This window comes from Oncorhynchus gorbuscha, linkage group LG16, assembly GCF_021184085.1.
Source record: "Oncorhynchus gorbuscha isolate QuinsamMale2020 ecotype Even-year linkage group LG16, OgorEven_v1.0, whole genome shotgun sequence".
Taxonomy (NCBI): domain Eukaryota; kingdom Metazoa; phylum Chordata; class Actinopteri; order Salmoniformes; family Salmonidae; genus Oncorhynchus; species Oncorhynchus gorbuscha.
Window position 1 is genome coordinate 47277261 of NC_060188.1, and position 15288 is coordinate 47292548.

Genomic DNA, 15288 nt, shown 5'->3' on the forward strand with positions numbered 1-15288 from the left:
GTAGCACCGTAAAACGGGTCAATTGCACAGTCCCAGGGGCGATGAGGAGGGAGACCGGTAGCGTGGCTCTTGGAGAATACCTCCCTTAGATCCTGATTTTCCTCTGGGATGTTGGGCTGGAGAGCAACCACAGGACTCTCAACAGATGTGGAACCACAGGGGACAGGAAAGCAGGTCCTCCAGCTTTCAGGTGACCAGTCGGTGATTCTCATCCACGACCATGGGATTGTAGGGTTATGGCGCTGAAGCCAAGGTAGGCCGAGAATAATCTTGTGGACTGGTGCACTGGTAAGGAGGGTGATGTTTTCCTGGTGATTGGGCTCCAGGGTGAGTGGTTAGTGATGTGTATGGTGGTTCCGGATCCTAGAGACCAACATTCGAGACCTTGAACCGGAAAGGAGAGGAGAGCGGGTAGGTAGTATTATTGAGAGAGGAGGCAATGGTCTCTTCCATAAAGTTCCCCGCGGTGCCGGAATCCATTAAAGCTGTAGACACAGGGCATGAGGGACAGTCAGCCATAGTGATGGGTACTAAAAAAAATAGTCTAACAGGAAGAGCAGTAGATTGAATACTCACTCCTGGTCTGGGGGATGTACCACCATGTGACCGTCCCTCTGCTCTAGTAACGGACACCGCTTGTGCCCTCCCTGGCCACAGTAGAGATAGAGCCCCAGCTGTATCCGTCTGCGTCGTTCTGCCGCGGAAAGTTGTGTGACCCCTACCTCCATGGGTTCAGGCTCTGATCTGAACACTTGCTGAAGAAGGGAGAGAAGCGAGGGAGATGCCGACGCTCCCGGAGGTGGTTATCCATACGGATGGACAATGAGTGTGTCCAGGGTGAGGTTGTTATCTCGGCAGGCCAGTTCCATCTGGACCTACTCGCACAGACCTCTTCCAAATAACAGCTGCTACTGTCCGGAAGGTAAGCGCATACTCAGCAGCTGTCTGACTCCCCTGCTGGAGCTGAAGTAGACGCTCACCTCTAGAGGTCGACCGATTATGATTTTTCAACGCCGATACCGATTATTGGATGCCCCCCCCAAAAAAAAAAAAAGTTGCTACCGATTAATCGGCCAATTTGTATTTATCTGTAATAACGATAATTACAACAACTGAATGAACACTTATTTTAACTTAAATATAATAAATCAATAAAAATCCATTTAGCCTCAAGTAAATAATGAAACATGTTCAATTTGGGTTAAATAATGCTAAAACAAAGTGTTGGAGATGAAAGTAAAAGTGCAATATGTGCTATGTAAGAAAGCTAACATTTCAGTTCCTTGCACAGAACATATTTAATTGTTTTGTTTTTTGTTTTTTTTACCTTTATTTAACTAGGCAAGTCAGTTAAGAACAAATTCTTATTTTCAATGACGGCCTAGGAACAGTGGGTTAACTGCCTGTTCAGGGGCAGAACGACAGATTTGTACCTTGTCAGCTCAGGGGTTTGAACTTGCAACCTTCTGGTTACTAGTCCAACGCTCTAACCACTAGGCTGGTGGTTCCTTTTAACATGAGTCTTCAATATTCCCAGGTACGAAGTTTTAGGTTGTAGTTATTATAGGAATTATAGGACTATTTCCCTCTATACCATTTGTATTTCATTAACCTTTGACTATTGGATGTTCTTATAGGCACTTTAGTATTGCCAGTGTAACAGTATAGCTTCCGTCCCTCTCCTCGCTCCTCCCTGGGTTCGAACCAGAAACACAACGAGAACAGCCACCCTCGAAGCAGTATTACCCATGCAGAGCAAGGGAAACAACCACTGCAAGGCTCAGAGAAAGTGACGTTTGAAACGCTATTAGCTCGCACTAACTAGCTAGCCGTTTCATTTCGGTTACACCAGCCTCATCCCGGGAGTTGTTAGGCTTGAAGTGATAAAACAGTGCAATACTTGACGCACAACGAAGAGCTGCTTGTAAAACGTATGAAAGTGCTGTTTGAATGAATGTCTACTCCCCTGCTTCTGCTTACCACCGCTCAGTCAGATACTTAGATACTTGTATGCTTGTATGCTCAGTCAGATTATATGCAACGCAGGACACGCTAGATAATATCTAGTAATATCATCAACCATGTGTAGTTAACTAGTGATTATGATTGATTGTTTTTTATAAGATAAGTTTAATGCTAGGTAGCAACTTACCTTGGCTTACTGCATTTGCGTAACAGGCCGTCTCCTTGTGGAGAGCAACGAGAGAGAGGCAGGTCGTTATTGCGTTGGACTAGTTAACTGTAAGGTTGCAAGATTGTATCCCCCGAGCTGACAAGGTGAAAATCTGTCGTTCTGCCGCTGAACAAGGCAGTTAACCCACCGTTCCTAGGCGTCATTGAAAATAAGAATGTGTTCTTAACGGACTTACCTAGTTAAGTAAAGGTATAAAAAAAGAAAAGACAATAGGCAAATCGGCGACCAAAAATACCTTGAAATCGGCCCTAATTAATCTGCCATTCCGATTAATCGGTCGACCTCTACTCACCTTCCCCTTTGCCCTCCGCGGGATGATCAAAAATACATTTAAAACAGAGCCATGAACCCCTCATAAGACTCCTCTTCTCCTCCCTCCCTGCCCGCTTTAGCCCATTCCAATGTCAGCCCAGAAATAACCGTGGCAACCTTAGGCCTCTCGGTGGTGGGAACTCCCATCTGATGTGCGAAATGTAAGAAGCACTGAAGGTGGAAGCCACGGCCTTTGGATGATGTCCCGTCATATTTCTCCGGGAGGGATAGACGGGCATTACTGACCTGAGCGGGTTGCTGAATGGGCTGGTGTGCTGACTCGTTGGGTAGACTGGCTCCAGAATATCCTCCGCTGTTGAGACATTGTAGACTGCGGAGAACATCTTCCAGATGAGTCAGCTGATCATGGTGTTTACGAAGAAAGTCACCTTGTTCATTGATCGTCTGGGAGATGTCTGGTAGTCCTGCTGCTTCCATTTTTTGAGTTGGTATTCTGTAATGATGGGGTGGTGAGTCGGAAGCAGGTGCAACGTTAAATTAAACAACCAAACCAAGAACACGACACTAACATAAGGCAGTACGCCGATCCACAAGAATAATACCAACTGGTGAGTGAACATGGGAGAGTGACATATAAAGTGGAGGAAATTATGAAGGTAATGGAGCCCAGGTGTGAATCATAATTCATAATAATGATTCACAGGTGCGTGTAATGAGTGCCAGTTGTGCGTAATGATGAATCCCAAGACCGGTGGTTAGTACTCTGGTGATATCGTGCGCAGTAGGGGAGGAGCAGGAGCAGAGGTGACAAGACCTGTGTTTTTTTCACATGGGGCCCTCTAAATGGGATTTCCTCTAAACTTAACTGTTTTCTAGCAGCTAATGGAATTCCTCAGCCTGAGGAGTTGCAGGCAGCTATAGTCTCTAGTAAGGTTCAGAGAAAATCTCTATCTCTTCTGCCACGGGTGAGATCTGTGTGTTACTTTTGAAAGGGAGTAGAGGCATTAATTTAACCCCATGTTCTTCCTCAGGCACTGTTGAGACTTGTTCATTTTGACACTGGAGACATTCTATAGGGCACAAGTGAAGTTTCTAGGCAAGAATGACTTGTGTATGCAACTTGAATTTTTGGGGGTATGAAACTTCTAGATGTCCTATGTTATTTCATTAAAGCGTGATATGTCTTGCAATATGGACTATGCAGACAAGTTGGTGTAAGAAGAGAGCAGTTGGCTCCATATGGATCACCTTACCTCTGACAGAGCCAAGTACTGCAGTTCTACTGGACTCAGTGGGGGGGTTGATCAAACTTCCTCAAGCTCCAACTCCAGTCCAGCCCTTGGGGATTCCCAACTTCAATTTTTGTTCCATTCATTCCCATCTTATTTTCAGGAGCATATCAAACATTTTAAAATAATTTTGGAGATCAGAGCTTTCAGTTGGACCTAGCTTTCATCCCAAATGTTTTTTCCCTATATAGTGCTTTTAGGATAGTGCACTATAGGGAATATAGTCCCATTTGGGGCGCAACCCTAGACTAGAGCCACCAGCTCCACGCTGTTGTATGTTAATACAATATGGTAATCAACCTTTCAACCCATGGACTGTCAGTCCCTGGAGCAACAGCTTTCTTAGTGCTGGCCTCCGTATGCTGCCCTAGGTCTTCTGCCCACTGTCAGATCAAATGTGATGCCACAGCACCCTCTGGTGAAATAATTGGTATAACATTCAATTTGATCAGGCTTAATTCATGTTTGCCATATTTGCTGTCTCATTCCTTTTCATAAATGCCTTTTCATGTTGAGCCAGTCATTCCTGCTTGACTACTTAGAGCTCAGAGAAGCGAGGCGTTTCAAAGTTCTGTGTCCCTGGATTGAATCTCCTGACTGCATGTCTATTACAGTGTACAGCACGCCCCATAATTCACATTAAACAACAGTAGACTGCAGAGAGACATTTTCTTTCAGTAATAGTTACTGCTTCATGCCTTTTCTGCAGGTACCTGAAGCCTGATGAGAACAAAAAGTCAAAACACAAGACTGCTGTCAAGAAGAAGACCCTTAACCCAGAGTTTAACGAGGTAAGGAAGGACATGATCTCTTCCTCTCTTTCCTCTGTCTCTCTTTTTCCACTCTCAGAGAAATCTTGTCTGTCTCAGACATCACATATCCCTCTAATAATCAATCCCACTTAAGACTTGATACTTATCAAATAAGTTATGAAACACATTTTTCAAACTTGGCTAATTATACCTGACTTTGTTCCAGTATGATGAAAATCATGACTTTAAAGGTCCAGTGCAGCTGTTTTTATCTCAATATCAAATAATTTCTTGGTAACAATTAAGTACCTTAATGTGATGTTTTAATTTTTTATTAAAATGGTCAAAAAGAAGAACAAAATGTCTTTGAGTGAGGAGGGGAAAACTGAAAATGAGCTGTTATTGGCTGAGAGGTTTGGAACTCTTTCATATTGATCAATTAAAGCATTTACCGCTTAATGTCACCATCGAAGGCCAAAACGTTTAATGCTGACTCATTGTACATTTACTCTTCTTACCGACAGCAGATATCACCTCTCCCCATATATCTCTTTTATCTGTCCCCCTGTATCTACCTGGGTGGCCTTTATTACACAATAGTGTACATTTTTTAACCAAATGCATTGATGATGAGGTGAGCAACCTTCAGATCAGCCCTCTGTTAACTCTCATTGAGAGGCCAACTTGACTGTAGTCTATTTCCCCCCTCTCCTGAGCCTAGGTCTTTTTCTCTGAATGCCTCACAAACATTCTCCCATTCATCTGTTACTATGCTCCAGAGAGACCCCACGTTCAGACCGCGTTCAGACCACCACCAAAGACCTAATTTAGCGTTAGACTGCGGCATTGAGTGGCGTCCTCCCGGAACACGCGAGGCTTGTGACTTAACATTTCCACTGACATTTCCTTTCGTACCCATTTCCATCCTGTTGCCTGTTGGCCTTTCGACTCGAGATTAGGTGACCTGGGCTTCCATTGCATTCAGAAGACATTTTGGTTCAATAAGTCAAACATATAACCTTGAGTATTGATGGATTGATACCAAAATGTATTCTCTTTGTGGCCTTCTGAGTGGTTCAGCAGTCTAAGGCACTGCAGTGCTTGAGGCGTCACTACAGATCCAAGTTCGATCCCGGGCTGTGTTGTAGCTGGCTGCGACCGGAAGACCCATGAGGCAACGCACAACCCAGCGTTGTCCGGGTTAGGGGAGGGTTTGGCCGTCCGGGATGTCCTTGTCCCATCTCGCTTTAGCAACTCCTGTGGCTGGCCGGGCGCATGCACGCTGACACGGTCGCCAGTTGTACAGTGTTTCCTCTGACACATTGATGAGGCTGGCTTCCGGGTTAAGCGAGCAGTGTGTCAAGAAGCAGTGCGGCTTGGCAGCGTCGTGTTTCAGAGGACGCATGGCTCTCGACCTTCGCCTCTCCCGAGTCGGTACGGGAGTTGCAGCGAATGGAACTGTAAATACCAACTGGATATCATGAAATTGGGGTTAAAAATTGGTAAAATTAAATAAAGAAATTATAATAATATTGATTCTCTTCTATCAGCATGATTAATTGTAGGCCGTATCGGTAATTGATTGTCACTGATAACATTGTTTAAAATATTATTTAAATATAATTCCTTTGATTATGTTTCTTGTGGAATCTTACTGGCTTTTTGGGGATAACCTTGCTGCCTGAATGAAGCTGTATGGCCAGTCACATTTTTACATATTTTTTTGTAGGAGTTCTTCTACGAAATCAAATACGCCGACCTCAGCAAGAAAACCCTGGAGGTAACTGTGTGGGATTACGACATCGGCAAGTCCAATGATTTCATAGGTAAGCATTAAGCAGGTGACCACGTTACCAAGTGTAGTGACCTGAACAGTTCAAAAACGTGTAGGTGGCTGCAACAACACCGGTGACACTCTGGCCCAGGCTCCCCTGGTTCTTCTGTTTACAACACCTACTCACCCACCAGAAGCCTCCATTTGTCCTGATAGCTGCCCAGGGCCACAAACTTGGACCCAAATGACAACAACAAACAACTGAGTGGTGAGGAAGAAGCACGAAACACTGACGCTTGATGCATGCCAGCCAGGCTATAAGCTTGTCAAGTTGTCATGCCGACATGTGGTTGGTGGGTGAGGAGATGAACTTGAAGTGACAGGGATCCAACTTTTTCTGAATCCCTAACAAAAACCCCATTCCTCTCTTTTGATGATACACTCCTCAAGAGTGCTGTTCACTCATCCACTTTAGCTATTGTGTAGGGGAGAGTGGGGTATGTTGAGCTATTTTTTACATTCAGCATCACTACGTCAAAGAACAGATTTGTATTCTTTCTAACAAAGATATCGACATATATTTCCGGATGTTGTATATGCCTGGAAATAATCAGAATCCATGTAAACATAACAGTTTTGAAAACATAGCTTTTCCAACAAAAGTGGTCTCTTGGAACAACTTACCCCGGCCGGGTATGGGGTAAGTTGAGCATAGGGACAGGGTAAGTGAAGCCGCCTTGGGGTATGTGGGTTATGGTGTCCTGTGATGGTGAATGTCCTATTAGGTCAAAGTTTAATTCATGGAATGGTGTGTGGTATATTGTAAACTCAGCAAAAAAAAAAACCTCCCTTTTTCAAAGACCCTGTCTTTCAAAGAGCATTCGTAAACATCAAAATAAATTCACAGATCTTCATTGTAAAATGTTTACACACTGTTTCCCATGCTTGTTCAATGAACCATAAACAATTAATGAACATGCGCCTGTGGAATGGTCGTTAAGACACTAACATCTTACAGACAGTAGGCAATTAAGGTCACAGTTATGAAAACTTAGGACACTAAAGAGGCCTTTCTACTGACTTTGAACAACACCAAAAGAAAGATGCCCAGGGTTCCTGTTCATCTGTGTGAACGTGCCTTAGGCATGCTGCAAGGAGGCATGAGGACTGCAGATGTGGGCAGGGCAATAAATTGCAATGTCCGTACCTTGAGACACCTAAGACAGAGCTACAGAGAGACGGGACACACAGCTGATCGTCCTCGCAGTGGCAGACCACGTGTAACAACACCTGCAGAGGATCGGTACATCCGAACATCACACCTGCGGGACAGGTATAGGATGACAACATCAACTGTCCGAGATACACCAAGGCCCGCACAATCCCTCCATCAGTGTTCAGACTGTGCGCAATAGGCGGAGAGAGGCTGGACTGAGGGCTTGTAGGCCTGTTGTAAGACAGGTCCTCACCAGACATCACCGGCAACAACGTCGCCTATGGGCACAAACCCACCGTCACTGGACCAGACAGGACTGGCAAAAAGTGCTCTTCACTGATGTGTCGCAGTTTTGTCTCACCGGGGGTGATGGTTGAATTTGCGTTTATCGTCGAAGGAATTAGTGTTACACCGAGGCCTGTGCTCTGGAGCGGGATCGATTTGGAGGTGGAGGGTCCATCATGGCCTGGGGCGGTGTGTCACAGCATCATCGGACTGAGCTTGTTGTCACTGCAGGCAATCTCAATGCTGTGAGTTACAGGGAAGACATCCTCCTCCCTCATGTGGTACCCTTCCTGCAGGCTCATCCTGACTTGACCCTCTAGCATGACAATGCCACCAGCCATACTGCTCGTTCTGTGCATGATTTCCTGCAGGAATGTCAGTGTTCTGCCATGGCCAGCGAAGAGCCCGGATCTCAATCCCATTGAGCACGTCAGGACCTGTTGGATCGGAGGGTGAGGGCTATTCCCCCCAGAAATGTACGGAAACTTGCCTTGCTGGAAGAGTGGGGTAACATCTCACAGCAAGAACTGGCACATCTGGTGCAGTCCATAAGGAGGAGATGCGCTGCAGTACTTAATGCAGCTGTTGGCCACACCAGATACTGACTGTTACTTTTCATTTTGATCCCCCTTTTGTTCAGGGACACATTTATTCAATTTCTGTTAGTCACATGTCTGTGGAACTTGTTCAGTTTATGTCTCAGTTGTTCATACAAATGTATACACATGTTAAGTTTGCTGAAAATAAACGCAGTTGCAGTGAGAGGACATTTTGTTTTTTGAATGAATGCCTACATTCAGAAATACAGTGCCTTCGGAATGTATTCAGACACCTTGACTTTTTCCACATTTTCTTACGTTACAGCCTTTTTCTAATATATATATATATTAAATCCTCCACAATCTACACACAATAACCAATAATGACAAAGCGATAACAGGTTGTTTGAAATTTTATCATATGTTTTAAAAATAAAAACATACCTTATTTACATACACTACCGTTCAAAAGTTTGGGGTCACTTAGAAATATCCTTGTTTTTGAAATCCTTGTTTTTGTCCGTTAAAATAATAATAATAATTGATCAGAAATACAGTGTAGACATTGTTAATGTTGTAAATGACTATTGTAGCTGGAAACAGCAGATTTCTTTTTCATGGAATATCTACATAGGCATACAGAGGCCCATTATCATCAACCATCACTCCTGTGTTCCAATGGCACGTTGTGTTAGCTAATCCAAGTTTATAATTTTAAAAGGCTAATTGATCATCAGAAAACCATTTTGCAATTATGTTAGCACAGCTGAAAACTGTTGTTCTGATTTAAATAAGCAATAAAAGTGGCCTTCTGTAGACTAGTTGAGTATCTGGAGGATCTCGGCATTTGTGGGTTTGATTATAGGCTCAAAATGGCCAGAAACAAATAACTTTCTTCTGAAAATTGTCAGTCTATTCTTGTTCTGAGAAATGAAGGCTATTCCATACGAGAGATTGCCAAGAAACTGAAGATCTCGTACAACGCTGTGTACTACTCCCTTCACAGAACAGCGTAAACTGGCTCTAACCAGAATAGAAAGAGGAGTGGGAAGCCCCGTTGCACAACTGAGAAAGAGGACAAGTACATTAGTGTCTAGTTTGAGAAACAAACGCCTCACTAGTCCTCAACTGGCAGCTTCATTAAATACTACACCCAAAACACCAGTCTCAACGTCAACAGTGAAGAGGCGACTCCAGGATGCTGATCTTTTAGGCAGAGTTGGAAAGAAAAAGCCATATCTCAGACTGGCCAATAAAAAGAAAAGATTAAGATGGGCAAAAGAACATAGACACTGGACAGAGGAAAATTGAAAAAAAAGTGTTATGGAAAGACAAATCTAAGTTTGAGATGTTCGGATCACAAAGAAGAACATTCGCTTGACCGTATTGTACGTAAGAAGTGCACATCAAGCCAATCCAACTTGTGGGAGGTACTTCAGGAAGCATCGGGTGAAATCTCTTCAGAATACCTCAAAAAACTGACAACTAGAATGCCAAAGGTCTGCAAGGCTTTAACTGCTGCAAATGGAGGATTCTTTGACGAAAGCAAAGTTTGAAGGACACAATTATTTAAAAATTAAAAATCATTATTTATAACCTTGTCTTGACTATATTTCCTATTCATTTTGCAGCTAATTTCATGTATTTTTTCATGGAAAACAAGGACATTTCTAAATAACCCCAAACTTTTGAACGATAGTGTAAGTATTGAGACCCTTTGCAGTGAGACTCGAAGTTGAGCTCAGGTGCATCCTGTTTCCATTGATCATTCTTGAGATGATTTTAAAACTTTTCTCCCCAAATTTGTGGTATCCAATTGGTAGTTAGTCTTGTCTCATCGCTGCAACTCCCATACTGGCTTGGGAGAGGCAAAGGTCGAGAGCCATGCATCCTCTGAAACACAACCCAACCAAGCCGCACTGCTTCTTGACACAATGGCCGATTAACCCGGAAGCCAGCCGCACCAATGTGTCGGAGGAAACACCGAACACCTGGCGACCATGTCAGCGTGCACTGCGCTCGGCCCGCAACAGGAGTTGCTTGTGTGCTATGGGACAAGGACATCCCTGTCAGCCAAACCGCTAACCCGGACGACTCTGGGCCAATTGTGTGCCGCCCCAACCGTCTCCCGGTCGTGGCAGGCTGTGACAGAGCCTGGACTTGAACCCAGAATATCTAGCGAGGCCCATACAATTCTAAAACCTGATTGGAGTCCACCTGTGGTAAATTCAATTGATTGGACATGATTTGAAAAGGCACACACCTGTCTATATAAGGTCCCGCAGTTGACAGTGCATGTCAGAGAAAACACCAAGCCATAAGGTCGAAGGAATTGTCTGTAGAGCTCCGAGACAGGATTGTGTCGAGGCACAGATCTTGGGAAGGGTACGAAGAAATGTATTCAGCATTGAAGGTCGCTAAGAACACAGTAGCCTCCATCATTCTTAAATGGAAGAGGTTTGGAACCACCAAGACTCTTCCTAGAGCTGGCTGCCCATCCAAACTGAGCAATTGGGGGAGAAGGGCCTTGGTCAGGGAGGTGTCCAAGAACCCAATGGTCTTTTTTCACATTATGGGCTATTTTGTGTAGAATGTTTAGTCAATTTTAGAATAAGGCTGTAACTTAACAAAGTGTGGGAAAATTCAAGGGGTCTGAGGACTTTCCGAAGGCACTGTATATCTCTTGGTTCAATATCACTTACACTTCAGTTGTCTCGTATGTTGTTTCGTTCTTTAAATGTGATGCTACTAAGGCCATGAAACTGGTCTGCGAGATTCTTGATGTGTTTATGAAGCTCAGACTCCATGTCATCAGATAAGACCTTGTGTTTCTCTGCTATTCACTCTGTCATTGCCTCTCATTCGGACAGGTACATGGTTTTTTTTTTGTCATTCAGTCTATTTTTTTCATCCCTTGCTGCTGCCGAATGGACTTCTTCCCTCACTTTCTTGGCTGCTCCCAAGAACCTCAAGGGGGGTTTAGACCCCTGCTTGTTTCATGTTTGTTTACATGGGGCATGATGGCGCCTGCCATCAAATTAAAGGTGCACTGTATTTAAAGGGATGCCTTAAGATCAATGTACACTGCTGATTTTGCAGGTTTTCCTACCTACAAAGCATGTAGAGGTCTGTAGTTTTTATCATAGGTAGACTTCAACTCTGAGAGACGGAATCTAAAACAAAAATCCAGGAAATCACATTGTATGATTTTTAAGTAATTAATTTGCTTTTTATTGCATGACATAAGTATTTGATCACCTACAACCAGTAAGAATTCCGTCTCTCACAGATCTGTTACTTTTTCTTTAAGAAGCCCTCCTGTTCTCCACTCATTACCTGTATTAACTGCAACTGTTTGAACTCGTTACCTGTATAAAAGACACCTGTCCACACACTCAATCAAACAGACTCCAACCTCTCCACAATGGCCAAGACCAGAGAGCTGTGTAAGGACATCAAGAATAAAATTGGAGACCTAGGCAAGCAGCTTGGTGAGAAGGCATCAATTATTAGAAAATGGAAGAAGTTCAAGATGACGGTCAACCACCCTCGTGCCGGGGCTCCATGCAAGAACTCACCTCGTGGGGCATCAATGATCATGAGGAAGGTGAGGGATCAGCCCAGAACTACATGGCAGGACCTGGTCAATGACCTGAAGAGAGCTTGGACCACAGTCTCAAAGAAAACCATTAGTAACACACTACGCCGTCATGGATTAAAATCCTGCAGCGCACGCAAGGTCCCCCTGCTCAAGCCAGCGCATGTCCAGGCCCATCTGAAGTTTGCCAATGACCATCTGGATGATCCAGAGGAGGAATGGGAGAAGGTCATGTGGACAAAAATAGAGCTATTCGGTCTAAACTCAACTCGCCGTGTTTGGAGGAAGAAGAAGGATGAGTACAACCCCAAGAACACCATCCCAACCGTGAAGCATGGAGGTGGAAACATCATTCTTTGGGGATGCTTTTCTGCAAAGGGGACAGGACGACTGCACCGTATTGAGGGGAGGATGGATGGGGCCATGTATCATGAGATCTTGGCCAACAACCTCCTTCCCTCAATAAGAGCATTGAAGACCCGAAACACACAGCCAGGGCAACTAAGGAGTGGCTCCGTAAGAAGCAGCTCAAGGTCCTGGAGTGGCCTAGCCAGTCTCCAGACCTGAACCCAATAGAAAATCTTTGGAGGGAGCTGAAAGTCCGTATTGCCCAGCGACAGCCCCGAAACCTGAAGGATCTGGAGAAGGTCTGTGTGGAGGAGTGGGCCAGAATCCCTGCTGCAGTGTGTGCAAACCTGGTCAAGAACTACAGGAAACGTATGATCTCTGTAATTGCAAACAAAGTTTTCTGTACCAAATATTAAATTCTGCTTTTCTGATGTATCAAATACTTATGTCATGCAATAAAATGCAAATTAATTACTTAAAAATCATACAATGTGATTTTCAGGATTTTTGTTTTAGATTCCGTCTCTCACAATTGAAGTGTACCTATGATAAAAATTACAGACCTCTACATGCTTTGTAAGTTGGAAAACCTGCAGTGTATCAAATACTTGTTCTCCCCACTGTAGTTCCTGATGCTTTTTACCACTTGTGACATAATTTTAATCCCAGAGTGGGATCATCATTTTCCCTTTCACATGTGGACTAACATTCATTGTGGTAGTGCGTTGAGAAGGAAAGTGCAGTCATCACCATAAAAATGAAGAATACATTTCTTTAGGAGTTAGGCCTACGATTCTTTAAACTTTCTTCACAAACACACTGCTGAGGCATAATAATACCTTAGCATATGAGGCTGCATGGAGGTGTACACTTTCCTACATGTAGGTTACAACTACAACGTTTTACATGTTTTTTATAATTGCTATCTGGCTTACCTTGTCACAAGTGTACATAAGTGTAAATTGACCGGTCTGCCTAAGTTCACCAAGTGTCCAGTAGAGGGCGGAGCTACTCCAGGAATCCACTGAGGTGAATCCTCCTGCTTGCTTCATAACTTATGAAGCCGATGCCGTAAAAGACACTACATCTGATCGTGCTTTCCTGTCAATTCTGTAACACATGCTATTGACTGACTGGCCTGGCCTATATAGACACTCAGATCTACAATGGAGCTAAGTTCATTGTCATGGACATTTTATTAGCTGGGCTAACATATATCAACATCATTTTTGGACAAGATGGCCTAATGACGGTTTAAATCGCGAGAAGAGAGTATTGTATCTATGTGAAAGCTATATAAAAAAGTAGCTCTCATGCTAGAAAATGATAATGTGCTCAGAGTTTTATATTGTTCATGTCCAGCAATTGATAAGAACAAGGTTGAACACATAAAATGCTTGCATTCTCAGGTTTAAACATTGCTCACCAGTCTCACTTCAAAGAGGCCTTCTCTACTATGGACAGCCTGTTCAGGAGGGTGCAACATCACAGAGTATTCAGAGAACAGTTGTGATTGTCTTTTGGGTATTGTGTTAGTTCAAACTATTTAGTTTCTATCGTCCATCAATGTGTTGCGTTCTAACCCTTTTCTAATGTTCTGCCATCCCCGGTCTCAGGTGGTGTGTCCCTGGGTATCAGTGCAAACGGGGAGAGGCTCAAACACTGGTTCGACTGTCTCAAAAACAAGGACAAGAAAATTGAGCGATGGCACACACTGACCAACGAACTTCCTGGTACAACATGCAATGACTAATGGCCCCTCCCCACTACCTACTGTGGACAGGAGTTCAGCCTTGATCGACACACTCCAGCTTTCCCGTTTCCAGAGACGTTTAACAAATCAAAGCTCTTCTTTTCTGTATTTCTATCCTAAGGTTTTGGTCTCATCCGTTATCTTCTATCCCTTTCTGATAATGTGCTGTGTCTTTAGGGCTTTGCTGCACAAAACTAGAATGAGATGAGAATCTATTTCTGTGGTTTGCTGTCCGGCGATGCATATTCACTAGGTTTACTGGCAGCAGTTTATTGGCAGATTGTGGGGAGTGTGCACTTTGTTGAAATGAAAGGAGAAAAGGGTGGATTATTTACTTCAGACACAAAAGTATATGTATTGTTTAAAGTCTAGGATGCAGCTCCACACACCTCTGCTGTTCCTCTGAATTTCATGTTTGCCAGAGAAAGGGAGCTAAAGACCCATGTAATGTGTTTTATAGTAAGCCTACTTTCAGGTCATTGCAAATGTCTAATCCTGTGAAGGGTTTGGGCTAAGGGAGGGAAATGTGGAAGGGGAGGGGGCAAGGCATTTTAATATGCTAGCTCTAAGTACTGTATCTCGTTGCTTATGTGTTTCAGTTGTTTTTTAAGTAGTGTAAAATGTACGCCACCCCAGTCAGTATATCAGATGAATGTAGGGTGCTTTTTGTTATTGAACTAGTTCACACATAAAACTCAAGGTCTGATAAATATCAGAGTTGCGTTGGATAGCATGGGAGGAAGAGAATTGAACTTCTGCAGCCTAATGGCAAACTGTTTTTATGACGTTGCCTGAGGCGGAATATTACCATAAATCTATATTTTTACATTTCCTCATTGGCTGTTTAATTATTAATGATGAGAAGGCAATATGGCTCAACTCACTTCATGCTTATATTTTGAAATTCAAAGTCGGTTTTGATATTAATTAATCATTTTATGTTCACCCTTTTATTGTTGCCCTAAAATGTATGTTTGTGTGCGCGCGCATATTTGTGCTGTATGTGTGTCTGTGAACGGGACCGAGAATTGTCCTTTTAATTGTGAAATATTAAACTGGCCAATTCTTACACAATAGGTAATAACTGTACATGTATTGCTAGTGTTTCCACTGCATAGCAGCTAACAACCAGTGGTGGGAAAAGTACCCAATTGTCATACTTGAGTAAAAGTAAAGATACCTTAATAGAAAATGACTCAAGTAAAATGGAAGTCATCCAATAAAATCCTACTTGAGTAAAAGTCTAAAAGTATTTGGTTTTGTAAAT

The 15288-nt window shown here is 43.4% G+C and overlaps 1 protein-coding gene across 2 annotated transcripts in view; it reads left to right on the top strand.

Moving 5' to 3' along the window:
* Positions 1-14853, top strand: part of LOC123999706 (double C2-like domain-containing protein beta) — a 323615-nt gene extending 308762 nt beyond the window's left edge. For both annotated transcript variants that reach the window (XM_046305710.1, XM_046305711.1), the window contains 3 exons: positions 4466-4547; positions 6238-6334; positions 13885-14853. In XM_046305710.1, the coding sequence (XP_046161666.1) occupies positions 4466-4547; positions 6238-6334; positions 13885-14021 (316 nt within the window). In that variant the 3' untranslated portion in view covers positions 14022-14853. The remainder of the gene's footprint in view (positions 1-4465; positions 4548-6237; positions 6335-13884) is intronic.
* The last annotated feature ends 435 nt before the right edge of the window (positions 14854-15288 follow it).